Below are 26,864 nucleotides of genomic sequence, written 5' to 3' on the forward strand. Positions count from 1 at the left end.
CTTTCATGGTCTGGTAGCCCTGGTCTCCCTGAGGACGGGAATCTTCGCAGGTGGTCAGGGCAAAATGCCTGGAAGATTCAGGTGAGTCAAGCCCATGAGGCTCCGCTCTGGCAAGGGAGCCGAGAATACTGCTGAAGCCATCGAGCTGTGTCTTAAGGGTGTTTCCAGCAGGAAGCCTCAGCGTCGGAAGTTCTGTTGCTACAGCTAACTGATTGAACCCCTTCCCCTCGTGACTGCCGTGTCTGCCTGTGCGCCGTGGACCTACTTCAGCAGTTCAGCAGGAAAAGGAAGGTGCTCTGCCCAAAGACTAGTCCTCAGCTGGCTGGCTGGGGCACTCCTCTGGGTCTGGGAAAGAGCGGAACTGGACCTGGATCGCCCACTTCCTGGGATCTTCCACTTCTCTCAGATTCTTCCACTTCTCTCAGCAGCAGACGGCCACTTCTCCCACTCCTACCTCTGGGTTACCTGCCAGAGCGTGGGAGGGTTTTTCAGGCTTCCAAGCCCCGTTTCACAAAGGTGCCCTCATTATTTCAGAGAGAAGGTCAGCTCTGTCCCTCTCTCCACTGGTGGTGTTCCCTCGCCTACGCATATTGTTTGCCGTGAAGTCCCCTTGACGCCCGGCTTTCCGTGGGCACCGCTGGCTTCCGATTCAGCACTGCGCATTCCCCTGCCGGAGCTGGCTGCCTGAGTTTCAACATCTAGCCTGCTCTAGATGCTCAGCAGATTAGGGTCCCGCTTTTTATCTGGATTGGCTTTATGCTGACAGACCTTGGTGGTGGAATTCCAATGTACGCAGCAGGTTCCATAAGGCACAAAACTCCTTTAGGAATTGCTTCACGTTCATTGCGCCATTCACCCTCCTTCAACTCCAGCTCCTCCCGGGCCCTCTTCCAATCCGCCGTCACTCTTCCAACATCTTCTTGACATCTTCAGTGCCTGGTAAAATTATGGAGAAGGTTATCCTGGGAGTTACTGAAAAACCCTTGAGAGACAATGTGTCATGGTTTAACCCCAGTCAGCAACTCAGCACCACGCAGCCGTTTCCCCCTCCCCCTCCCAGTGGGGTAAGGAGGAGAAAAGCAAAGGAAAAAAAAGTAAAACTCGTGGGTTGAGATAACAGTTTAATAACTAAAGTAAAATATAATACTAACAATAGTAATAATGAAATATAATACTAATAGTAATGAAAAGGAATGCAATAAAAAAAAGGAAGGGGGGGGAGGCAAAAACCAGTGATGCACAGTGCAATTGCTCACCACCCGCTGACCGATGCCCAGTTAGTTCCCCAGCCGCGATCCGCGCCTCCCGGCCAACTCCCCCCAGTTTATATACTGGGCATGACGTTCCATGGTATGGAATACCCCTTTGGCTAGTTGGGGTCAGCTGCCCCGGCCATGCTCCCTCCCAGCTCCTTGCACACCGGCTTGCTGGCAGAGCATGGGGAACTGAAAAGTCCTTGGCTTAAGATAAGCGCTACTTAGCAACAACTAAAACATCAGCGTGTTATCAACATCATTCTCACACTAAATCCAAAACACAGCACTGTACCAGCTACTAAAAAGAAAGTTAACTCTGTCCCAGACGAAACCAGGACACAATGCAGTCATCGGTCACAGCCAGCACGGGGTCACGAGGGGCAACGTCCTGCTTAACTCAGGTAATTTCCTTTTAGGAGAAGGTCACCCATCTAGCTGAGCAAGGGAAGCCAGCAGATGCGGGGGTTTGGGATTTTAGCAAGCTTTTGCTAAAAAGCTGGAAGAGATCTGCGGGTCTGGGTTGACGACCACTCGAAAGGAGTCACAGCGCGCCCTGGCAGCCAAAAGGGCAGGACCCGGAAAGAAGAAAGAGTTCCACGCCAGCTACAACACGCAGACAAGCTCTAGCAAATGCCGAGTAAGTAACCAGGCTGGATCAGCGTGGGTGCTGCTGTAGGTGCTGGCAAGATGGGTATGCTCTATAAATCTAGCCTTCCCATTAAAAAAGACTTTGAGGAAATCAGTCTGAACCGAGACCCATTGTATCAGACTTCTGCTTGCTGCACCAATTTCCTTCTCCATCTTGATACTGGATTCAAACGCTTCAGGCAGTATCAGAAAAACCCCAGTCCTTTCAGACGGTCACACGGAGAGGAAGGGCATCTGGGAGCGCCTCTTCCTCTCCACCCACTGGGAAGGGCTTGGATGGCTTTCAGGCATTCGCCCTGCTGTGCCTAAGCGAGGATGGAATTCTAAGCTACGCAAAATGGCAAAATCAACGGAGGGTGAACAAAATGGACTGAAGCGTCTCTTACCTGTGTTTCTCTGCCAGCTTCAGCATCGCGGGCGAAAGTTCCCATAGCACAAAGACACAGGCAGACCCTGGTCTCCCAGTAGCCCGTCGGCTCTCTTCTCATGTCGTGTGACTGAAAACTGGTCAGTCCTTACCACCTGCAGAAACAAACACAGCAACATCAGAGGTCCTCGGGCACAAAGATTACCGTGGTATACGGATACTGAAGAAATAAGTCTGGGGTCACGTACGGTTTGGGTAATGCATTTGTAGTGGGTTGACCCTGGCCGGATGCCAGGTGCCCACCAAAGCCGCTCTATCACTCCCCCTCCACAACTGGACAGGGGAGAAAATAAATGAAAGGCTCGTGGGTCGAGATAAGGACAGGGAGATCACTCAGCAATTACCTTCACGGGCAAAACAGACTCGACTTAGGGAAAAATTAGTTTAATTTATTGCTAGTCAAATTAGAGCAGGATAATGAGAAATAAAACCAAATCTTAAAACACCTTCCCCCACCCCTCCCTTCTTCCTGGGCTTAACTTTACTCTTATTTCTCTACTACCTCCCCCCCCCCGAGCGGCGCAGGGGGACGGGGAAGGGGGGTTTGGGTCAGTTCATCACACGTTGTTTCTGCCGCTCCTTCCTCCTCAGGGGGAGGACTCCTCACACTCTTCCCCTGCTCCAGCGTGGGGTCCTTCCACGGGAGACAGTCCTTCACGAACTTCTCCAACGTGAGTCCTTCCCACGGGCTACAGTTCTTCACGAACTGCTCCAGCATGGGTCCCATCCACAGGGGTGCAGTCCTTCAGGAACAGACTGCTCCAGCATGGGTCCCCACGGGTCACAAGTCCTGCCAGCAAACCTGCTTCAGCGTGGGCTCCTCTCTCCACGGGGCACAGGTCCGTAGGTCCTGCCAGGAGCCTGCTCCAGCGCGGGCTTCCCACGGGGTCACAGCGTCCTTCAGGCATCCACCTGCTCGCGTGGGGTCCTCCACGGGCTGCAGGTGGATATCTGCTCCCCCGTGGACCTCCATGGGCTGCAGGGGACAGCCTGCCTCACCATGGTCTTCACCACAGGCTGCAGGGGAATCTCTCTCTCTGCTCTGGCGCCTGGAGCACCTCCTCCCCCTCCTTCTCCACTGACCTTGGTGTCTGCGGAGCTGTTCTCTCACATCTTCTCACTCCGCTCTCTCTCGCTGCAACTGCAACTCCCCTGTAACTTTTTTTTGCTTTTCTTAAATATGTTATCACAGAGGCGCTACCACTGTTACTGATTGGCTCGGCCTTGGCCAGCGGCGGGTCCGTCCTGGAACCCTCTAGCATTAACTTTATCAGACATAGAGGAAGCTTCTAGCAGCTTCTCACAGAAGCCACCCCTATAGCCCCCCCCGCTACCAAACCTTGCCACGCAAACCCAATACAGCATTTTTCCGAGAAAGTTTGAGATGTTAGGGGCTTGATTTTTTATCAAAAACCCTCAGGCCATTTAGAATGCCAAGCTCACGGGCTAAGTTTTGGGGGGAAAAGGGAAATCACGTGTTACGAATAACTAGGAAAGCAAGAGAGAACAGAAGGAAGAAAATCATTACGCCACTGCCTACATCACGCTTAGCCAGGACCTTAATCTGGGTGCAGCCTGGTGCCTCCAGACAGAGCTGAACTGAAAGAGGTTCAGAGAAATGCAGCAAGGAAGCTCAGGGCTTGAAAGGCTCCACAAAGGACCATCGGAGTAAGCCGGGACTCGTCAGCGGGGGAAAGACACGGCCTGCAGGCTGGCACAGGAAAGGTCTACGACATCCTGAGAGGCAGGGAGAGAGCGGGCAGCGACCGTTCACTCTTGCCCAGCAGAGGAACACGGGCCATCAGATACAGCCAGTGGGAGCAAGCACACGAGGGGAGGTGTTCGTTCTTACAGCAGAGCAGACCTGCTGAACGCCTTGCAAAAGGGTGTTGTAAATGCAAAACGTTCACCTGAGTTCACGGTGAGATGGGAAAAGTACCTGAAAGAGAGCCACTGAGGGATCTCAACAGACGGTAACGGACTCGGGAGATCCCACGAGCTGACAACAGTTGCATATAGAGAAAAGAATTAGGAGCCTTTATTCCTCATTATTTAACGTGACAGAATTCCCAGAAAGCGGAAAGCTCCTCTGCCCATCATCCCTCCTCCTGCTCCTTTTCACTGTCCTCAAAACACCGATATTCCTAACTCTGCCTCCAAAAGGTCTGCAGTAACTACATAGTCCTTTCTGGTTTTCGCCTGTGTTTCCCCAGTGTAAGCCCTTCATTTCTCAGTTCAGATTTGCAGGAATTCTGGGGCAGAGAGCCTATCCTGACCTCACCCCCTCCTCTCCGTACACAAAGTACTGGCTCTCAGGACAGCCAGCTTGCATTCATGCCTGTTACAGAGAACAGATGCAATGCAGAGATGCGTCTCGTTAACTTAGATACATGCTGTGAAATTGTAAATCCTAGCTGTAGTAAGGTTGCTGTTGTCATGCTAGTGTAAGCACACAAAGCAAGTTCTGCGGGAAGAAGCAAATATTTCATTGGAACAACTAATATTGTGGGGAAAAACAGGCAAGGTTTTTGCACAAAAGTGTTTCTTCATTTAATCTTTAGAAACTGTGCTCAAAAGCTTGCTAGTTTTTCTCCAAATACACTAGCTACTCTCACAAAGCACATTCACATTCTCCCTGACCTTTGCCTCAGTGGTACAGGTTAAACTGGAATGAGTGATGGGAAGGGGGGAAAAAATCAGGCTGAAACTAAAGCTCTTTCGGAAACCTTTACTACAAACTTCACGCTTCAAAAACTTGATCAAGGGAACTGCAAACATTCCATTAAACAACAAATCTTTTTAATCAAGTTCCTGTTAAAGATACGAGGCATAAACTACCACTATTGCTCTGGCCACTGTGCATTTATATAGATACTTGAGGAAGTCCCTTACAACTTACATGTTACTCTAAAAGTTCTAATTGCTTTGAAATTCTCCTGAGCATTCTCCAAGCTATCCCTTCCAGAGATACTGATATTCAGCTCCTGGGCTGAACACCTCACTGGAGGCTGTTTTACAGCAGAGCAGCAAAGTTTTGTAGAACAAGTGAGACTGTTTCTGGGCAGGCTCTCCTTCTCCTCCAAGTTCTTCCACACCCATGTGGCAGCACCAACAGAAACCATTTTGCTATTGGTTCATGATGGTTCTAAACCTCTATAACAAAACTTCAACAATGTCCTCCCCACTGAAGCACTCCTGTTACTATTATGGATAACAATGCAAAGATACTAAAAAGAAAATGGTCAGGTACACTTGGAAGCTCAAGGCCACAATAAACAGCAAAAGAAAATACCATGTACACGAGACTGTTGGAAACTTTTGCCTGGGGCAAAGTGGAAATTTCCAGCTACCTGCAGGAGACAGTAATCTTTCATTAAAAGGTCTGAACCTATAGAAATAAAGCAGTCGTACTAGTGCTTGGATTTGTAAATGTTTGTTTAAAGAAGATAGACACCAAGCAACTCATTTCATAGGTGACAATATCAGCAGACTATTGTCCCAACAGGGGGATGAATTTCCCTCTTCCTCACAGGCAGTCATGTGGAAAGCCATAATTACATACTGATGTTGATAATAACTGTTTATGCAAATTATTTTAGTGGACATATAAATGGGAAGAAAGAGGAATTAACCCTACTGTGAGGGAACTGACTGTTGCTGCAGGAAATACAAAACAGTATCACAGAAAAGGAATGGAGAAAGTAACTGAGACGGAAAGTGAGCAGGGTAAAAAAACCCCTTGATACAATAAACAACGGTGATCCTATGTACAGACCCATGAAAATAAGGTGCGTGCAAAAATAAAGCACTAAACCAACAAAACAAAACAAGGCAAAAAACCAAAAAGAAAAAGGTTGTTAAAACTTCATCCTGGAATTTGAAAGGGATATGGCATATTAGGTGCCAGTCCTCCCTGACACTTACTAGCATCATACACACTCTCCCCTGGAAGATCGGAATGTCCAAGCTCACGTGCTACATTCACCATTCAATGCTGTGCAAGCCTGTTGCTTGTGTTACCTGCAGACCTGATGAGAATGGAGATGTGCAATATTCCAAGTGCGTAACAACGGCCCCCAGAAACTCCCCCTGTGACACCCACCCTGGGACCCTCGCTACCTCCAGCATGCCCCTTCGAATCTTTCCTGCTCATCACACTTTGTGAGAGAGGGTCCCCGAACGGTTCGGTACCCACAGATGATGCTCAAATCACAACGTCTGGCTTCGTGAGTAAAAGGTTTCCTTTCCAGAAACAAAGAAGGTGGTCTCCAGGAAAAGTACACCAAGACGTAAAAAAATCCAGAGTTTGCATTAAAAAAAAAAAGAATTAGCCTGGGCCTGACTTCTAGAAGGTACTTGGGGACGTAACCTGCATGTCCAAGTGTTCTGGGTTTGGTAACCCGCCAAATGACAGGCTAGTTACCTGGTACATCTCGGACTACATTTTCACACACCAGTTGCAAAAACCACCTCTCTGAGCGTTTCAGCTTTGACAGCCAACTCCAATAGCCTTGCTTCCACTGTTTTTCCACAGAAGAGAACATCTCACTCTCTCCAGCACCTCTGCTGGCAAGTTGGTGGTTGCTCTTATCTCCAGCATCCGCTGGTGCTCTCTGTTTTAAGACTAGAAGGCCAGGCGGGACAACCTCCCCTCAAGAAGCTGCCTCTCCTCCTCCAGAAACCTCGGCAAGAAGACTCGCCAGCTAGACGGTACGAAAAGCTAAGCTTCCCCAGCCGGCATGCTTCCGACCAGCCCACACAACGAAACGAGAAATTAGCCCCTTCCCACCGCTTTCCTGACTCTCCTACTGAACCCCTTTACGGGCACAAGCACCTTGCTGGGCCCGGGGTTATTTATTATATTACGCTCCTGGGAACACCTTACAGCTGGCAAAGGAGAGGAACGCCCCGACTCTGCCTTTTCACAGGCACCACCATCACGCAGCAGGTTCACAGCAAAACCCGTCTCTCACCTTGCTGACCTCAGGAAACCATACACTTGGCAGCCCTCCTTCTTCTGCTCTTGCATTTTCTGGCTAAACCCTTCCCTCTTGCGCTGCTCTATGCTATCTGGGTTCTTGAAGGCCCAGCCTCGCCGCCTGTATGCTTCTCTGGCATCGCCACAACTATTACAACACCTGCAAAAGCACGAGCACCATCTTACCATCTCTATCGCTAGAAAGAGAGGCTCCAGCTCAGGACTTGAATCCTTGGTGGATTCTTGTTCAACAAAGCAACAAAGCAAACATCAGGGACTGGACCTTGAAAGGTGGCCTAATGCTCCTGAAGGAGCTCGAGCTTCTTGAGGTGCTTTTTGAGATTTTGGCATGAGGATGCAAGCTGTTTGCATGCAGTTCCTGAGTCTGAAGAGGGCTCTGCCCGTCCGTTTAGACAGTCAGATCACTCCTGGGCAAAGAAATTTGCTACAAAAACCACATCATTGTCCCACAGCTCTGAGCAGTTTGGAACTTCCCGTGTGAACAAAGCATCTGCCTGTTTCTATTCCTCCTCTCTCTGTTTTTAGGCAGACTGTCAAAAGGAGGGAGGTTAATGGCAAACTTTCTTCATTACTCTTCTACCTCTGGATAACACCTTGGTCACCACAAAAAACAGGTTTCTGTTTTCTGCAGCTTCCAAAGGCATACCAAACCCACAACAGTTCTCATCATTCTCTGAACACGTGCCCAGCATTTCATTGCACAGACCTTCACAGACATTTGGAAAAAAAAGTGCATGCAACAGAACAGTATGAATTCAAGTGCTAAGAAGATACAAAAAGGTGTAAAGGTTACCGAACGTCCTCTGACTCCGCCCACAACAGCTCTCGCAGCCATCAGCATCCAAAGAGTTTGGATCAAACACTTCTTCTTTCCCCAGCTCTAAGAGAAAAGAGGATTCAAAGTGATGAGACATGTCTAGAAACGCTATCTTGTACGCGTTTTGCTCTACACACAATGCACAATGTGTTCTACACACGAATGCAACGATTTTGTGTTGGAACTTGTGCATCCTGCACCCAAAGCCCACCTGAAATGGTATGCATAGAGCCTGCTGAGGTGTGAAATAACACCAATTAACAGAGTAGCATTCGTCATCTCAAGAACAGCCTCCAGAGAAAGAACCGGCTATCTGTAAGCCTTCCTGGAGCGTCCATCAGACGTTACTTGCATAAAGGCTTTGTTAGAATGTTGTCTGAAGCAGACCCAGTCAGTACACTGTGACGGATACTGGACCTGTTACACAAAATGGTAAATAGTTGTCGTCCCCAGACACTAAATTTGTAATGTCACAACCTGCGAATACAGAAAGGCTGCTCAGTGACACAGCAGTAAGAACACTATCACCACATTCCCATGACAACTGGAGAAACCCTCACAGGAGAAACCTACTGATTGTTCAGCGCTTGGCTTAGTTTAGCCTTTCAACTTCAACAACAGAAAAGTTAAATCCGAGTGATGACAACTCAACAAATTTCGTTTATGCTGATCCACAGAACTACACTGTCTCCCAGTAAAGGTAATAAGGAGCTCATGTTTGGAAAAGTCAGGACAGTATTACTGTTAGACTGCAGCACTTTGCCAGAATCGTTTCTGGTTTGTATTGAAGTACAAGGATGAGTCATAACATGCAAATACTGTAGAGGAGATGTTTATGGAGCCAAGGACCGCTTACTACAACTTCTAACTGATACATCAACTAAAATATGTTTATCAGGTATGCACACACACACAAAGTAAACGTAGTAAGGTGCAAGTTTAGGCTTAAGGGTCGAGTCACCAGTCAGCCAGGGAAAATACAGACTCTTTCAGCCAGGGGGATAAGAACGTGCCAGACTGGAAGAGTGCGTATGGCTGGGGCCAAGTGACGTACAGGGAACAAGATGCACACTGCAGCACCCTAAATGCGGGGTTTGGTTCGGTGTACAAGGAGGACTGTTTCCAGCTGCCACAGAAGCTGTTACGCTGAAATGTAATCCACTTCCCCCTGCAGCATCAGCACAGTTCCTTGCGATCCCTCTTCACAAAGGAGACTGCCAAGGTCTGTGGTCTCGGCCTGCTATCGAAGCACCTCGGCGCAGGGCGGCTCTCGGGGGAGGGCAGCCCGCTCCCGTCGTCAAGGCCACCGGCTGGGGGAAAGAAAAAACCCCAAACCCATCTGCGGCGGGTGAAGCTGCTGCGGGGGCAGCCCGGAGGGGCGGCGGAGGAGGCGGCGGCTCGGCGGGGGTGCGCAGCCACGGCAGGCCGCCCCGGCCCGCAGGGCCGCCTCTCCGCCGGGCACGGCGGGCAGGAGGCAGCACGGCGCGGCCGCGCCCCCCCGCCGCCGCTCCTCACCTCCTTGGGGAGGTAGTACTGCAGCTCCGAGAAGAAAAGCAGCACCACGATGAGCCCGCTGACAGCCGTCACTGCCGGGGAGACGAGAGCCGCCCTCAGCCCCGCCGATCGCGGCCGCACGCCCGCCTCGCCGCGCGCCCGCCGCCTCCGCTCAGCCTCACTCCCGCCGCCTCACGCCTCCGCCTCCCCTCAGCCCGCACGCCGCCGCCTCCCGCCGCCCAGCGCCGGCCCGCAAGGCCCCCCCGGCCGGCCGCCGCCCCACGGCGAGGCCCGGGCCCGCCCGCCGGCCCCGGCCGCCCTCACCCCGCCCGCTCACCCAGCGCGCCCCCGCACGTCTTGACCCGAAAGTCTTCCAGGGGCTTGGGGAAGGCATCGAACCGCTTCAGCCGCCACAGCGAGGCCATGGCGCCGCGCGGCCCGGAACCAAACCCGCCTGCCGGGGCCGGGCCGGCACCGCCCCCGGGCCCGCCGGCAGCGCGGCCCGAAGCCGGCCGAGGGGGCTGGCGGGGAGGGGCTGGCGCTCCCGGTCGCCTCCGGGCCGGGAAGCTCCTCGCTGCCGCCTCGCCCTCCTCTGGCCCGCCCTGCCAACGGCCCCCGGGCCTCGGAAGGACGCCCGAGAGACGCGGACTGGGCCGAGATCGGTTAGCTGGAGAGGGCTCGACCCCGAGGCCAAGCTGCTGGCAGGGAGCGGCTTTCACTGGCTTTCGCGCCCTCCCCAGCCCATCCGCTGCCTCCCTCTTTGACAGGCCTGCAGTTGGTTACTAACGCCCTTCGGAGAACAGCCGGGCTGCCCCTCAGGCTGGCTGTCGCGGCGACAGAGCTGAGAGCAAAGCGGCTCGGCAGAGTACCGCCGCTTTTTGTGCTGAGGGAAGGAGGAGGGAGGGAGGGAAGGAGGGGATGAGGGAAGGAAAAATCCCACTCTGGTGCCCCACCTTCGATCCCTGGCGTGTACTCTTCCCCCTTCGCTTTGAGAACACCTCCATTTCCCCCTCTCCTCACAGGGAACGGCCACGAACTCAGCAGCTTCAATCCTACGACACCTCCCAATAGCTGACTTGCGCAAGTAAAAGAACAGCATCCTCTTTTCCTAAGCCACCTATTTACCCACCCCTTGCTTTTTCCTACTGAAAAAGTGCGGTCCTGCACAATTCCTTTTATTCAAAAAAACTTTAAAAACCACCGTCACCAGGAGATGCTTGCAAAGGCAAAGAGAACAAACGCAGCCCGTTTCCCACAGCAAAACGTAATGCATTCCTGGGAAGGGCACGAGACAGGAACCCCGTGATGCTGCAGCTGCTCCTCTACAGGAAAAGAAGGCTCAGAGAGGCTGAGCCAGCTTCCGAGTCTCTGCCTCCAGAACAGCAGCTTCGGGCTCCCTGACCACAGCTGCTAAGGAGCAAGACAGCTCTCGGTGAAGGTCTGACAGCTCCTGGCTGGTCTTTGCACAGCACTCAATGTAGTCCTGCTTGCATTTGCGTTCTTGCGCCAGCTGCGTCTGCAGAAGGGACACCTGAAAGAGGCGAAAGGCCGAGCTCAGACAAGCCACGCTGTTAGGACCATCCGCAGCTCCACGGTTCCGGCTGTCAGGGAAGACGCACCCTCTAACTCCAGCCCTGACAAACGCTTTGTCCCACTTGGGGAATGGGCACTAACAGGTTCCCAGAGTCACCCTGAACTGACCTGAGACTATCAACAATTCAAGCTCTTTCCGGCATACCATTCACACGTACACCACCGAGACATTCCACGTATATGAAAGACAGAGGTTCCTACAGGATTTAGTAACCCAGCTCGTTTTTTTCAAAGGAGAGATCTGGGCTACTGCCACCTCGGTTCCACACGCTTTGTCCTCGGCAGGAGCACCACTGGTTACACAAGGTACTGAAGAGCTGTTCTGTTATGATCTAGTTGCAAAACTTGACAGCTAGCACACGAAAAGGGCGAAGCTCTCCTTCTTCCTCCCTTCAGAGCATTTCACAAATGAGCAGAGCAGAATTGGATGAACCAAGCCCAGGGGGGAAACGAGCCTTAAAGGACTGCGGAGGCCTTGAAACTCCTCCAACTCTCTTCTTTCCTGGCAACACGGGGTTGTGCCTGCTGGGCTTTTTGGGGGCAGAGACCCAGCTGCTCTCACCTCCTCCCAGGTTTGCAGTGCAGTGCGGCCACAGCAGCTCTGGCATGTTGCCCTCTGCCTGCTTTGGGGTGGAGGAGATGCCAGCACTGGGAGCAGCGCTCAGGGCTTTGCTGTTTTGGGGAGCACAGCTCAGGTCAGAGGTTCTCCTCTCTTTTCCAAGTGACGTGTGCTTCGCCGAGGGCTGTGCTCCCCACGGGAATGCCATCCCCAACCTCAGGCTAGGAACATGAAAATACTCTTTCTTGGCAAGCGAACTCAAATAACAGAAGCAGTTCCTAAAGGAGTTTTATGGCTTATGGAACCTGCTGCCTTGGAATTACACCACCAAGGTCTGTCAACATAAAGCCAAACCAGATAAAAAGGGCGACCCTGATCTGCCAGAGCAGACTAGATGTTGAAACTCAGGCAGCCAGCCCCGGCAGGGGAACGCGCAGTGATATGATGCAAGCTCCACTGGTAATTGAGCCAAGGGAAAACAGGAGGAGTCAACCAGGTGAGTGAGACTCAAGGGAACAGCCTTAGAATACTCCCTCTTTTCCGGCGAGTTCCAGTTTTCTGCATTTCCTCCAATCCCTCTCCCACCTTTAGGCAAGCCAGAGACTAGACCTAGGTGAATGATGGTGTTTGGCCACGGCCAACAGATGGGTCTGACTGGGTATTTCCACCGCCTGGTGTACTCGCTCCCTGACAGCCAAACAAGCCTCGGGCTGTAGCAGCGTGCAGAGTTGTGCCCATGAGTACAGCCCCAGCAGCTTGTGATGAGAGCTTTCCTCCTCCTCACCTGGTTCTGCAACTCAGCTAATCGACGACTGCAGCGCGTGTGAGACTCCTCCTGTGAAGAAAACGCAAGGATTTGGTTTTGGCCTCCAGTCTGGCCAGGGCCATGCTCTATATTCGACTGCCGTTAGGTCTATACCGGGGGCTGCTGCCACCGGGATTTGCCGTTGTTCCTCTGTATGGCCAGAGCCTCCTCCCACCGAGTAAGAGTCTGTTCTCACCTGTCGAGAAGCAGGCACCTTGTGCTGGTCGGAGAGAGAAAATCCGCACGCATCTGGCAGCGACCGACCACTACAGTATCTCTTCAGTCTCCTCCGTTCACGTTCCACCTGCACGTTGGATAGGAGAAAGGGTCACAGAAACCTGCCACCAAACAAGGAGCAAAAGGACCTCTGGACATCACGGCAAGGAGGTGTCTGCTCAGAGACCGTTAAGTGCACCAGAGAACGCTGGGGCCAAAAGCACTCCAAGTAGACTACGGAAGAGAAAGAGCGAGAGGAAGCAGATCCTGACACAAGAGTGTCCGATGTGTGCGTATGGGGCCACTGGGGCAAGAAGGGTGGTACCGGAGTGAATGTGCATTTGTGAAGGCAGTGGGGTGCCAGGAGAGAGAGAAAATACGGACGTGTGTGTCCACAGGGGGAGGTGGGAGAGGGAAGGAAACAAGCAGAGGACTCCAGAGCGCTGTCTGTGGAAAGGGGTTGTGTTCCAGAGGACCGTGAGGCTTTGCAGAGGCAGTGAAAGCCTGGTTTACCTGCTCAAGAGTCCTCCTGAGCTCAGCATTGAGTTGCTTCAGCTCAGTCTTCTCAACTTCCAGCCTTGCAACTGCTCGCTGCAGATGTTCCAGCCGCTGCGACAGGAGTCTCTTCTCCGAGAGCCACGAGAGCTGCTCCCCTTCTGCAGTAGCCTGCTGGGCATACAGAGAGGAGATTGTGTGAGCTGGTGCCCCAGAAAGGTTAGAAGGGCCACAATCAACAAGTCAGGGAGAGTACATCCTGAATGCGCAATGAAGCCTTTAACCTGATCAGGCAGCAGTACGAACTCCGTTAGTTTTAATACACCGGAAAAGCTGTACCTCAGAAATCTAAATCTCTGAAAGCATCCTCTAAGCACCATCAGGGCTGCTCTTCAGCCATCGCTACAAAATTGTACTTAGTTGGGTCAACTGTGCCCTGTCCTTTCCATGCCAAATCCTAACCACGACACGTTGGCTAAGCTTGCCTAGACAGGAGAGAACCAATTACCCGTCCCCAGCTTTTGGACCGGAGTGAATTTTAACAGCAAGCGCTGTAGTACTTTCAGTGGTTCTGGGCTTGACAGAAAACGTTCTAGCAGGTGAATGGCCTCTGGCCAGAGCTCTACAGACAGGCAAGCCTGCTGGCTGCAATCATGGTTTCTTCCACGGCCAAGCAGGTCATGGATTTACGGGAATATATATTCCCATATCTTTATGGGAAACAGCTTTAGAACCCTTTATAGACATTTGAGTTGACTGATGATCAATCACAGTGCCTACCTGATGATGAAACCGGTCCGTGTCCCTCTCTGAAACCATACTCTGCAGGACGGCTACTTCTTCCCTCAACGTGCCATTGGCCATTTCACTCTTGGTAAGGGCGAGAGTCAGTGCTTGTGCCTTCTCTTTCCATTCCATTTCCCCGCTTTCAGTCTGCTTCAAAATAGCAATCGCACGCTCCAATTCTTCCCCCTTTGCTTTCCGCTCATCTTCCAGTTGTTGGGTTAGCTCCTTCTGCCTTTGCAAGAGACGGTCTCTCTCCTGGAGAACTCTCCTCTTCTCTGCTTCCTCTTCCTCCCATTTTCGGAGTTTCTGGATTTGTTTCTGTAGGGTCTCCCCTCCATCCTTCCATCGCAAAGCTGACGTTATTTGTTTCAGGAGTTCACTCTGCCTCCTAAGCTCTTGTTCTCTCCCTGCCAGAGTCTTCTCTAAATACCCGACTCTGTCTCTCTGGTACTTGATCTCTTCATCCCTCTTTGTCAGCGTCTGCTGAACGTGCCGGAGATCTTCCCGAAGAGCTCTTCTTTCCTCGTCTAACTCTTCTTGCTCACCTTGAGCCTTGGTCTCTTGTTCCCTCTCGTGCAAGGCTGCTTCTAGGAGCTTCTCTTGCTCTCTGTGATGTCTAACCTCTTCATTCTTCTTGGTTAGCCTGAGCTGGAGATTCTGCAAGGTCTTCAGGGATCTGATCTCCTGGTCTCTCTCTTCCAGGTCTTTGCTCATTTTGCTGACAGCAATCCTTTGTTCTTCTTGCTGCTTCTCCAGCTCCTGTATCTCTTCTTGCTGGGATTCTATCTTCTGGTTTTTCTCTCTTACGTCCTTAATAACCTGATCCAGAGCAGTTTTGTGCATTTCTTTCTGCTCTTCCAGCAGTCTCATCTGTTCCTGGTACACCTTCATTTCTCCCTCCCTCTCTGACAGGATGGCAGTCACATGAGTGAGATTCTCCTGCAAAGCTTTTCCCTGTGCTGCCTCTTTCTGGAGCACCTGGATTTTCTCCCGCTGCATTTCCAGTTCCTCATTTTTAATTTTTAGGAGAGACACTGTGGTGTGGAGTTCTTGTTCAAGGGAGTGATGCCTATCTGTTGCTGTAGTCGCTCGGGTCTCAGAGGCTGTGACCGACTCCTGAAGAAGTTTTATCTCCCATACCAGTTCTTCTTTAAGTGCTTGCAGTCTGTCCCGTTCCTGCTGCAAAACAGGGAGGAAAAGATTCAGTAATGCCGTCTGTGTATGTTTGCTTTTCGTACTCGATTGGAACTCCTGCTCCAGTGGCAGCCAAGTGCTGCCCCCCCTCTCCCTGCCTCTCGGGATGTTGCAGACCTTTCCCGCGCCACCCTTTAGGCTGCGTCTTTCCCAGCTTACTCAGCCAGTCCCACCTTCCTTTCTGCCCTTCTCTGAACCTCTTCTAGCTCTAGTGTGTTCTTTTGGGGAGGAGCTCCCAGAACTGCAGCCAAGATTTAAAGCCCAGACTAAGCATGATTTAGGCAGTGGCATGATGCTGTTCTCTCTGCTAGGGAGGAAGGGAAGAGAGAACCACCCCAACATTTGATTTCCCTTTTTTGGGGGTGCTGGGGTTTTTCTGGACCTCTCCTGTCTAGAGTTTTCAGGGTACCATCCTCTAGAACCCCACTGTGCCCTCTGGAAGGAGTAATGGTCAGATCACAGTCTCTCATTCAGTGTTTGAAATCAGGACTAGTTTTCCCCTTGCTGGCACACATATTTAGCCGAATCAGCACTTTGGTTTCTCAAATGTCTGTATTTATTCCCCCCGCTGTCTGCTCTCAGATGGGCAACGTTGAACAGCTCTCCATCATTAGCAAACTTTGTCTTCTCACCCCTTTTTCCAGATCCAGATATTTAGAAATCTAAATATGGATTTGGACACAAATAATTGCCCAAGCTATGCAATGTAAATAGAGACAAGTTTGAAAATTACTTTGACTAAAGCTTCGAGGGCAGAAATCTTCAGAATTGAGGAAAATAAACACCCTGAATCATCACGGAGTTTTCTATGACTACGGCATCTTCCCTTACTTATTCAGAACAATGCAATTGGAAAGGTTAAACCAAAAAACAACCACTCTGTATCTTCTCAGATTTGTATGAGACCACCCAAAATCAGCTCTCCACTGGAAGAAGTTGCTCCTTAGAATTATTAGCAGAAGGCCAAACAACATGTAAGAAATGGCCCTTCACGGCATCTGCCAGCCTCACCAGGACATCCTTTCTTTGCTTCTCAGTGCTCTCGAGTCTCCTTTCCAAAGACGCCACCTCTTGATGTAGAGTCACAGCCTCCTTCTTTAGAGGCTCTTCAGAGGCTGCTAGCTGAGATGTCAACTCTTCCACCTCAAGTAAAACATAAACAAAGCAGTCAAAGACTACAGCTTGTCACTGTCAGCCATAGTGTATACTGTGAGGAGAGGGAAAGAAGTTGTTGAAATTCCACCCTAGCACGAGAGTACCAGATTCACAATGGATGCAGCCGACTTGTTTAAAAATCTCAGTGGGTCACCATGGTCATCTGAAAAACCACCTTAAAAACCAAGGCTAGCAGTAACAAGACCAGCAGAAATCCATGCTGATGATTGCTGGCAAACAGGCAAAAGCACTAGGCCATCTGTCCAGGGCGGCAGCTGAGATTCAGCTGGCCTGTAAGTCTCCTTCAGAGCAGCTGAGATGGAGACCACAGTATGGTGGCAGTCCGAGGGATCACCCCATCAGCCTGCTGCTCTGCCACGGAAAGGCACGAAGTGGAGAGACGGCCTGTTTGATGACTGGAGTAGCTATTGCTGTTGCAGTCACCTGGTTTTGTAGAGCATCCCGCTGCTGAAGGAGGATATTCATTTCCTCTTTGACAGTTTGGATTTCTTCCTTGTGCCTCTTCTCCACTGCCTCGGTCTTGCTCTGAGTTTCCTGCAGCTCTGCTTGCAGCTCTTCCGTGATGTTCTGTAAACACAAATGGAGAGCAAGCTACTGGGACCTGCCATCAGGCCCAGCTTTTTCCTCTTTCTGTCTCAAAATCACATTCATTCAGCCACTTCTTTCTGCTTTGCTACCCAGCTCTGCTTCCACTGTAACCCTGCCTTCCTGTTGCGGATCTCTGGAGCTTCCCAGGCTCTGTGCTTTCAGTGCCTGCAGTAGTCCTTGCCTCCTCAGTCCCAGGACTTATGTTTTATGTCCTGGGTACTGCCCTTCACTCTGTTACCTGCACGGTAGCAACTTCCTGCTTCACATCAAACAGCTTCTTCTCGTGCTCCCTTTCAGTCTCTGCCTTCTCCTTTTCCCATTGCTCCAGCATCTCCTGGACCTCTGAATGGTGCCCTTCCCGCTCGCTTGCCTGATGAGGGGAGGAAAAGACTTCAAGACGGAGTCCCAGCCAAGCTCCTCAAAAAAAAGGGGAAGCTTCATCCCTCCCACAACCCCTCACCAGCACAGCGCACCACAGTGGCTTTGTGCCCTCCATCAACCACATCCTATCGAGGAACTTAAAAGGAGGGTCAGCAGGTGGAAGAAAAGGAGACGTCACCTTCCCCTCTCTGATGCCTGCCTGTTTCCCAACACCTCTCGCCTCGGGATTTCTCTCTGTTCTCAGAGTCTCTGTTTTCAAAGCTCAACTCCATTCTCATCAAGGAACAGATGCTGAGGGACTGCAGGGTGAGCAAGAGGCCAGTACCCCGATGCCCTAGTCACAAGACAGGCCACGAACTGAAGTACCAGGGACAAGGGCCCTGTTCCATACGCTTCTAGCCCAAAGCTAATGCCTCTGTCAACCGCGGAAGGACAGACAGAAAGGAACAAAGTTCCCGTGCCTGCAGCTGGCAGGAATGTCAGGAGTCCGCTTCATGGTAGACAGGAGTCCGGTAAGCTCCTGCCCCTTTGCTGCCATGCTTTGGGTGGGGACCACCCAACCTTCTGCTGAACTCGTCTTAGGCCCACCCTGAATCTGGGGCTGCAGTTACTGTCCCAGCAGAGTCCTGTGGGTGTTCACGTGCCTTCAAGTAGGAGCCATTGGCTCTGCTGCCTGGCCTAGCAACGTGTGGCCTATGACAGATGACTGCTGCCATTTCACACGCTCAGGCTATTCTTCTTCTCAAGCCAGCCCACAAACCTTGCGCAAAGAATTCAAAAGCGTATCGTTTCCTACCAGGTCTTGCAGGAGCTTGCTTATTTCCACTTCATGCTCAGCTTGCCGGAGTCTGAGGGTGTTGTCATACTGCCGTTCTGTCTGCAAGAGCCGTTCTGCCATGTTTTCCCGTTCCTGCCTCATCAGAGTCCTCTCCGCTTCCAGCTCACACTGAAGGCACTTCACTTCCCCTGCAAACACGACAAATGGCAAGATTCAGTGCCTGCCCAAACAGTGGTTCTGACTTTACTGACCTTAAGCCATTTGAATTTCAGTGTAGGAGGGATCTGTCTCCAGCTCCTTCACTCCTCAGAAGCACTGCAGACAGAGAGCTATTTTTATACCATCTCCCCTAGGCAGGGGGAGCACCAGAAACAAAGCAATGAGCCTTTCACCTTGGATCACCTCCTTGGCCTGCGTGACGGTGTGAAGTTGGACTTCAAGCTGACTCCTGGCGATCTCCAGCTGAGATAAGCGCTGCTGAGCCTCAAACAGGCTGGATTCCAGGGTCTCCTTCGCCGACCTGCAAGTTACAAATACGGAGAGAAAGGAGTTTCTTGCTCCTGACACCCACAGGGAGTTACTCCAGTAAGAACACTAAACAATGTCCTGCCTAGGGTCTCCTCCCCGCCTTTACCTGGCCTCTGCCAGCTGCTCTGAAAGGCCTTGTCTGTCCCGCTCCACGGCTGCCAGTCGCACCTCTAGGGCAGCCTTCTCGTGCACCAGCAATTCCTTCTCCTTGCACACCTTGGCCAGCGCATGCCCTTGGCGAGAGGACTCCTGGCGCAGCTGCTCCAGACCACTGCTAGCCGACTCTTGCTGGCGGTAAACCTGGAAGCGGGACAAAACACAGTTGGAGTCCTTTCTCTGGAGTCCTGGGCAGAGCCGGCCAGTGCCGCTTCTGAATCAGCTGGAGGAGAAAGAGCTCCTGGACGTTGGGCTGCAAGGTTAAGAGCATCTGCTGTATACCGCACTCATACCCTGGGCTGCCAAAAGGCACTGGCACTGTTCACTTGGAAGTGATGTGTAAGGCCCTCCTGGGTTGCCTGGGACCAGGCAGCTCCCTCCGGGCAAACGTACATACCCCACACTACCTGTTTTCATGCAAAAATACCGCATCTTCCAGAACTGCCACCTTGCAAACTACAATTCTATCCGAATCTATGCCAGTGACGGACAACTTCAGCAAAGTTTGAGCAAAAGCAACTTTGCTCGCTGAAGAAAGTGAAAATACACGTGGTTTCTCCTTCTAGGAAAAAAACCCCAACCCATCAAAGCGTCACCTACTGCAGTGTGTAAAGCAGTTGGATGCAATGAGGTGATGCTTGGCAGGGCAACGGCCCTGGGGCGAGCAGTGTCATTTAGTGATTTCGGAATGTCTGGCTGATGTGGCCAAAGAGATGGCAGACTCTGTTTGTACAGTAGTTCACGTCAACCATACCGTTTACGCGTCTTGCGCAAAGAAGTTGTCTAATATACCTCCCTGGTATTCAAGCTTGAAGACAAACCCTGATTTTTTAGCTTTTTTCTTCAGTCTAACACCTCTGCTCTGTAGTTGCCAAACATACCACGGACTCCAAAACTAAGACTGTCTAACAGAGAACAGACCATCAGAAACAACCAATTCTCCTCTCAAAGTTATCCCCTAATACCCAGGATTGCACATTATGAAACTGACATTTGAACGATGACAAACTCCCTAGTCTCCTCCAGTGACACGATTCTCCCAAGCTCTTTTTCCCGGGTCCTGAAATCAGTTAGTCCAGAGAAAACAGTCCTGTGCCATCCCCTATTTCTCATCTTCTTCCTCAAAGCCTAAAGAGGCTCCAGCAATTCAAAGCTGCGTGTGTGTCTTAAAATACAATTTCAACAATTTCAAGGTGTCATTCCCATTCTTGGCAGGACGGGACAGCAGACACTGACTTGCAGCTTTGTCCCGCTCTCTAGGCTCGAACAAATGCAGCTTTGAAAGCTGCAGACTTCACAACAAGAAGCATAAATAGAAACAGGCAGCCCCGGGGCTTTTTGCCTCAGAAAAAGGGTGAAGAGCTATGCCGTTTGCTTCTTTTGCCACACGTGAGAGTAGTAGTCTTACTCAGCTTCATGGACACAATCATCTCCCTGCAGCTTCTCAAAAGCCAAAAAGAGGCCAGCACAGCCAGGGGGATTAAAGTAACCTGTAGAAGCAGAGGACAACTCAGAGAACTGCAGAACTTCTCTGCAAGCCAGCAACACGCTTCCAAAAGGAAGTAAACAAAGCCTTCCGACCTCCAGCACTACCAAGCGTCTCCTTCACAGAAACCCTGCAGAACCCAACAGATACAGCTTCACTGAGCCAAGCAGCCCAAAGCCCACCCAGAAAGCACCCGCTTTTTGGGCTCACCTGACTGAGCTTCTCTTGGGTTTCTGCCTTCTCCTCTGCCAGTCTCCTCAGCTCTACCTGCAGCCCCTCCTGGTGCTCCTCTGCCTTCTTCAGCAGCTGCTCCAGGTGGGCTTTCTCTGCGCTGAGCTCTTCATTTGTTCGTTCACACAAGGTCAGCTTCTCCTGCTCAGAGATCTTTGCTCTCTCCACCTCGCCCACTTTGCCTGACAGAGCTTCATTCTCTTGCTCCAGCTACACTCACAGAAGCACAGAGGAAATAAGATACAGTCAGATTGACTCTGTAGGAGGTTTGGCTTGGACAGAAAAAGGAACAACATTTCCATATTCAGACAGTCCTACTGTCCGAAGGCAAGGAGTCTGAAAAGAAGCAGCAGCAGCAGCTGGAGACGAACCCTTGGCAAGATCTTTGGCAGCTCTGCTCACCTGCAGCACAAGTTTGCTCAGTTGCACTTTATCCAGTGCAAGGGCTTCATTCATACTGCTCATCTTCGCTGTTGCAACACGTAGATCAGCTGCTTCAGCACTCAGCTTATTCTGAGCCCCTGTCAACTCTGCTACTGCCTGCTCTGCCTGGAGAGACAAAAGAACAACATGAGAACAAAGACAGGAAAATCCCTGACTTGAAGCAGCCACTCCAGATCCCCTTTTGTGTCTCTGACACACTCCCAGTTCCGTGTTCCCAATAAGCACGCGGGCACTAACTACACCAAAGAGCCTGTGTGGTCTCATCACCGTTTTCCAAGAAGGAGAACAACATTGTCCCTGTCTTCTACTGCCAGAGACAGCATCGGTGCTGGTCTTGCTATCACAACTCCCTCTCCCACAAGTGCTGCCTCGGAATAAGGTGACCATACCTTTTCCAGTGCCATGGTAAGCTGATGTTTCTCTTGCTTCAGCAGATCCCTCTGAAGGTGCGATTCCTCCAGTGTCTCTCTTGCGTCTACCAACTCACTCTGTAATAACGCATGTTTTTCTTCAAGTGCAGCTAAGTCCTTCAGCCTAGGAGAAGGGGAAAGACCAACAGGTTTTTAATGTAAAAACATTCTCATTTCCAAAAGAGAGAAGAGATTTTTTCTCATCGCAAAAGATAATGTTGGCAACAGCAAAGTTTAAAACACATTTACCTCTCCTGAAGCTCCTTCTTCTCCAGGTCCCCCTTGACTTGTAAGTGCATCGCTTCCCAAGTCTTCTGGCTCATTTCCTCTTCCGCTTCCTGCTGTGCCTCATCCTTCAGGACAGGTCTACCCAGACTGACGGACTCCCAGAGCCGTACGCCAGAGTTCAGGTGGGAGCAGCTTACAAGTATGGATCCAGAAAGCCTCAGTTGCTCTGCCTTCAGCTCTGACAAATCTCTGAAGAAGAATCAAGAAATATAGTCTTATTAATTGTTGCTCCTGCTCTATCTTATTAACATACTCTATTATCATTAATAGATGTAAGGAATTTTACCAAGGTCCCCAGCTTTTACACCTAGGGGATCCGCCTTAACTGACCTGTTATTATCAACACTTGGACTTCTAAGAAGCTCATGACAATATCTACATAATAAACATTTCGGGAAGGTGGTGTAAGAATAAGCCTAGAATGTTGTAACAAAGCACAAATAACACAAGATCTAACTAGTAGGTCAGGCATACTCTACACGTTAAGGAAAGCTTAGAATCAAATAAGGTCAATGGCTGACGGTAACCCAGAGTTTGAAATTGCATGCTGACACCAGAAGAATGTACTATTATGGCTACACTGATTTTGTTTGTGTAGAAGGCAACTGTGAGAAAGGAACCTCAGAGCAGAGAGCCCAAGAACAAGAAAACAATCATAAAAAGGAGGTATCACACTAAGCGAAATAAATTGGATAAATGCAATAACAGGGCAGAGAAGCTATTCTTTCTCTCAACAATGCTGGTACAGGAATAAGCGGATGCGAACTGACCAGAATAAATGTAAGCTGGAAATGAGAAGGAAAAAAAAATATATATTCATGAAGGATCTGTCCATCAGGAGCAGTGGGAAAAGAAAGCCAGTGAGATTTAAGGCAGATTTTAATCACCCTGTAAAAGGGAACGGTCTACATGCTGCACACGTAGCTTTGGCGAGTCTCTTCCAACGTGTCCACGTGTGCCCGTGTCTGTGTTAATGTGCCCAAACATCAACGTCGTCAAGTCCATCTGTTCAGGGCCTCTGCACTGCTTATAGCCCGAGCCCCTCAGTTTTATCTGAAAACCAGCATCAAACAAAATGATGCTGAAGATAGCCTAGAGCACGCTGAATGGCATTGCTTCACACTACCAAAGGAGAAGTGCTGTCTTTAGCCGCCACTGAAGTAACGTCAAGGCTCAAAAAGCAGCTGTGAAGGGAAGCTACATTTCTTCTGCCAGAGATCGAGCCTTAACTTCTACTCACCGGTCAGTGGCGGTCTTCATTTCCAGGAAATGACGGCGGAAGGTTACCACCTGACGCCACAGGCTGAGCAGACGGCTCTGTTCACCCCTTAAGCAGCTGTCATAAAGCTAAACACGCAAAGACAAAAAGAAATGCCAGTTCAGCCTTCGCTGTCACTCTACAAGTCTTTCAGACAGCAGAGAGTACAACCACCATCACCAGGTCTCCTTTCACAACAATTCCAACAGGGGCATCGAGGACTGAAGAGGCACCACAGAAGCAGCCTCAGCAGCCCTGCCACCTGACTGCAAGGAAGGGAACGGCCACACTTCTCCTGCACGAGCGGCTGTCAGCAAAGCAAACTGATCGCGAGTCATCACCTCGCCTTGCAGAGGTGTCTAACAGCCTTGGGGGAGGAAGGCAAAAACGAGCCCCTCCGAGAGCAGTGTCAGATTTGCTTACAACAGGCTATTGGGAAGGGAGGCCTGTCCTGTTCTTCTGTCGGCTGCTCTGAATCTGAAAACACACACCCCCCTCCGGTCTCCGCTGCTGGAGACAGAGATTTAGGAACGAGGAAGAAGACGGGCGGTCCTGTGTGACTGCCCCACAGTGCCCAGCAACAGCCAGCATTTGCCTTTAAGACCGAGCGGCATGGTCACAGCAGGTGGGCACCTTCCAGCACCCACCACAGTCTGCTGACACTCCTCCATCTCACACCCCTGTCTTCTGCTCCTCAACACCAATACATCCTCAACACAGCCACAACTTGCACACAGCAAGCTCCCTATGCCAGAAATAAAATGCATTCTCATTCCACTCTGGCATCACGTCTGACCTTCCCGTAGCCTACCCTTACCTCACGTTCACCGCGCCATTCACTCTCCGTCAATTCCAGCTCCTCCCGGGCCCTCATCCAATCTGCCGTCAGTTTTCCAACATCTTCTTTGAGGGCTGAATTAACCTCATTCGCTTTACCGAGCTGCTCCCGCAGGAGAGTGTTCACTTCTGCCAGATTCTCGCACCTTGGAAAGGGACAAACAGCAATGAGGTCACTGAACAACTGCTACCCACAAGCAGCATCCCCAGGATTTTCCAGCTCCCTCAACACCGACCTTCTTGTCAAACTGAGAGGTGGTAAAAATGCTTTCTAGGATTAACTAAGATCTCTCTGTGATGGCAAACTCATTTGCTTCCTCCTGCTTTCAGCCTTCCATTCCCGTCCACAATTTCGGTGCCCCCTTCCTCTTCAACTTTGACGATGCCCACAGTTAACGTCTTGCCTCCCCTTCACGCTGTCTGATCGCTGGATGCATCATCTTTCTCTGTCGTTGGCCTGACCACCTCTCTTCCTCCACTCTCCTCTCTCAGTTGCCATGTCCTTTTCCCTTGCAATGCTGTACCCACCGCTGCCCTCACCTTCTTGTTAAGCCTCTCCCTTTCCTTGTCCTATACACTGTGTAAGACCTGTAGCAAAGACCCCACCTTGTTGATCCAGTAAACTGCACACCACAAAGACAGCACCATATACATAGGGGAAACAGCTTTATATGAAACTTTCAACCCAAAAGTGAATCTAAAAGCACTAATGACTCTGGGGCCACAGACTAATATCCCACCCAGGAAACATTGCACAAACCAAATTTCAAGAACCGCTGCCCTGTGAACGAGCACAAAACTCAGTTGCTGGATCAAAACAGGAGCTGCGCTTCTCCCGCCTTAGCTTGCAACATACGTAACACAGCACACAGGTGCCTTTTACACCACACACAATGGATCTCTCGGGCAGAGGAAAAAAGAAAAGCAGAGAAAGAAACGTGGCAGAAGATGCCTGCGGTGCTAAGTGCTCTGCTGGAAGACTCTGGTACAAGCACAGGACGTGCTCTTCAGGTAAAACCAAAGAGGAAAACGCCGGATGTCAGGGCTTGATTCTCAACCTAAGACGGGGCTCTGCTGAGTAGCTCACCTCCTGAATCACAGAACAATTTAGGCTGGAAAGGGACCTTTGGAGGTCACCTGGAACAACCCCCCGCTCCAAACAGAGCCGTGCAGCACACAACACTGTTACTGCACCACAGAACGGATTGGGGACCTTTCTCCTTTCAAAACAGCTTGCCCAACTGCTGCCCTTGGGGAGACTAGGTGGCACTGACAGGTTGGCCCTCACTTCCACGAGCATCCAGGACACCAAGAATGAGGCAACACTTCTTCCTTTTACCTTTGCTGCTCCTCTTCCAACTGAAGCAGTGCTTTCTTCAGGCTGTGGTCTTCTGTGGCTTCCCGCCTGCCTGGAAGGGATCCCTGAAGAAGAAAGGAAATGTTTAGTCAAATTCTTGTGTTCCCTTCACTCCTGTGAGCATCCATCGCTTTCCCCTCCATTTGTTTGGTATCTCAGGAGCTCGTGCCTTCTTCCAGGCATAACGCTGTCGTGACTACGGAGAGGAAGGGAGGGGAAGGGCGTTACTCAGTGTGAGTAGCTCTCCTCAGTCTCCCCCTGTTGCACTCTCACAGCTAGCTATCCTCAGCTCATGACCGTGAGCGCTCCCTTAGACTTGAAGCCTGGGAATACTCTCCTACCCTTCGCTTCCTACATCTACTTTAGCCGCAAAGCAGAAAGAAAAGCACAGAGCCAGCTCCGTATGTTGAACGCCAGCATTCTTGCCTTCCAAAACGCTATGTTTCAACCGATTCTTTTTCGGAGACAGCCATAGCATGTAACAGGCAGCAGAGCCCTCTCCTGACACCTAGCACAAATGCTACTCCAGCAATAAAGCACTCTTTCACAACATTAAAATCCTTCTTCATAGGGTTTTCTGGACGGGCATTTCTGGGACCGCTGGCTGCGCCAGGAATGGCAACCGGACACAACACTGACAGGCAAACTTACAGCGCTTCTTTAAACCCTCAGGCAGCCAAATCTCGTTTCCCTCTGTCATTGCTGTGGGGAGCTGCTTTTTGTCTGCGTTAACGAACGCTACGTACGCTGTCTTTAGTTAGCAACCTGCGCACTCACCCCTCCTGCTTCCAGCTGCTGCTCCAACTCTCGACACCAAGTCCGGTACTGCAGGACCTAGACGGACACAGAGAATGAAGCTGAGCAAATGCAGCTTGGAACAGACTCGGCTCCTCCTGCCTTAGCTTTCCTCTAAGTCTTTACAGCCCAAGCACGGTGAAGTGTATTTCACAGTGCTGCCGACAGAGTCAACAAGAAGTCGTCACGACATAGGGAAGCTTCGCTTTCTCTAACATTAAAGAAATTGAGACAGGGTTTCTTTCACACATAGTACTATCTGCTCATCCTAAGACAGCGATGGCAAGCAGAACGATGAGGCAGACTTAGCCATGCCTGGGCTATGGCCACCATGGACCCCAAATCAGTACTTCCAACGGGCTAAAAGACCAGCACGGGCAAGAAAAGCAGGATGACCTTACGGCAGCGCCCTGACCACCGCCGGGCACTGGGCCGGGCAGGGCACGGCCTGCCCCGACCCTCCGCCCAGCTCTGGCACCCTCCTCGCTGCCACCGCTCCTGCGCCCCGGGCCAACCAGGCCGAGCTGCCTGCCTCTGCCCGGGGCCGCCCAAAACCACCCCCGCCGGCTCGACTCCTGCCTCTGGGACAGCCCCTGCTAACGCGGCCAAACCAAGGCGTTCGCAAGCCAGGCGGCAAAGTTCAGTCAAGGGCGGCAAAGACCGAACGAGAGGCTCGGGAGGCTGACAGCGGCAGGGCGAGGCGCCCAGCGCGCCTGGGCGGGCCGGGCCGGGCCGGGCCGGGCCGGGCGGAGCGGGGCGGCTCCCGGGGCCTCCCCCGGGGCCTCCCCCGAGCTCCGGGCTCGGCGCCGTCCCGCCCGCGGCAGCGCCGGGGAAGGCCCCGTTGGGGCCGCGCCTTCGCCCC

At 51.4% G+C, this 26,864-nt stretch overlaps 2 protein-coding genes across 10 annotated transcripts in view; both read right to left on the reverse strand.

Moving 5' to 3' along the window:
* Positions 1-8,870: 8,870 nt before the first annotated feature.
* Positions 8,871-10,087, reverse strand: LOC127028937 (endoplasmic reticulum-Golgi intermediate compartment protein 3-like). Its single transcript, XM_050914603.1, has 3 exons — positions 9,979-10,087; positions 9,663-9,733; positions 8,871-9,457 (listed from the first exon to the last, which is right to left on the reverse strand). Exons 1-3 carry the CDS (start codon positions 10,064-10,066, stop codon positions 9,350-9,352), a joined length of 267 nt encoding a protein of 88 aa, XP_050770560.1. The 5' UTR covers positions 10,067-10,087; the 3' UTR covers positions 8,871-9,349.
* Positions 10,088-10,799: 712 nt separating this feature from the next.
* Positions 10,800-26,864, reverse strand: part of LOC127028923 (centrosome-associated protein CEP250-like) — a 95,612-nt gene continuing 79,547 nt past the window's right edge. For 6 of the 9 annotated variants that reach the window (XM_050914583.1, XM_050914582.1, XM_050914584.1 and 3 more), the window contains 19 exons: positions 25,985-26,041; positions 25,190-25,272; positions 23,831-23,996; positions 22,996-23,102; positions 21,717-21,944; positions 21,447-21,591; positions 21,016-21,162; positions 20,593-20,823; positions 18,847-19,040; positions 18,605-18,732; positions 18,231-18,400; positions 17,292-17,423; positions 16,889-17,032; positions 16,301-16,432; positions 14,090-15,274; positions 13,328-13,483; positions 12,795-12,902; positions 12,578-12,628; positions 10,800-11,172 (listed from right to left, as the gene is read on the reverse strand). In XM_050914583.1, coding sequence (XP_050770540.1) covers positions 10,981-11,172; positions 12,578-12,628; positions 12,795-12,902; positions 13,328-13,483; positions 14,090-15,274; positions 16,301-16,432; positions 16,889-17,032; positions 17,292-17,423; positions 18,231-18,400; positions 18,605-18,732; positions 18,847-19,040; positions 20,593-20,823; positions 21,016-21,162; positions 21,447-21,591; positions 21,717-21,944; positions 22,996-23,102; positions 23,831-23,996; positions 25,190-25,272; positions 25,985-26,041 — 3,756 coding nt within the window. In that variant the 3' untranslated portion in view covers positions 10,800-10,980. The remainder of the gene's footprint in view (positions 11,173-12,577; positions 12,629-12,794; positions 12,903-13,327; positions 13,484-14,089; positions 15,275-16,300; positions 16,433-16,888; positions 17,033-17,291; positions 17,424-18,230; positions 18,401-18,604; positions 18,733-18,846; positions 19,041-20,592; positions 20,824-21,015; positions 21,163-21,446; positions 21,592-21,716; positions 21,945-22,995; positions 23,103-23,830; positions 23,997-25,189; positions 25,273-25,984; positions 26,042-26,864) is intronic. The other 3 variants (XM_050914580.1, XM_050914579.1, XM_050914586.1) reach the window with 3 other exon arrangements.

The sequence above is a fragment of the Gymnogyps californianus genome, unplaced genomic scaffold (genome assembly GCF_018139145.2).
Source record: "Gymnogyps californianus isolate 813 unplaced genomic scaffold, ASM1813914v2 HiC_scaffold_49, whole genome shotgun sequence".
Lineage (NCBI taxonomy): Eukaryota > Metazoa > Chordata > Aves > Accipitriformes > Cathartidae > Gymnogyps > Gymnogyps californianus.

What these genes read in the sequence shown, in the direction of transcription:
- LOC127028937 (XM_050914603.1), bottom strand. Translation starts at nt 10,066, where the DNA reads ATGGCCTCGCTGTGGCGGCTGAAGCGGTTCGATGCCTTCCCCAAGCCC. An exon ending in GACGTGCGGGGGCGCGCTGG is followed by an intron (nt 9,734 to 9,978) that starts GTGAGCGGGCGG and finishes TCTCCCCGGCAG; the next exon opens with TGACGGCTGTCAGCGGGCTC. An exon ending in AGTACTACCTCCCCAAGGAG is followed by an intron (nt 9,458 to 9,662) that starts GTGAGGAGCGGC and finishes TCTTTCCCCCAG; the next exon opens with CCGGTGGCCTTGACGACGGG.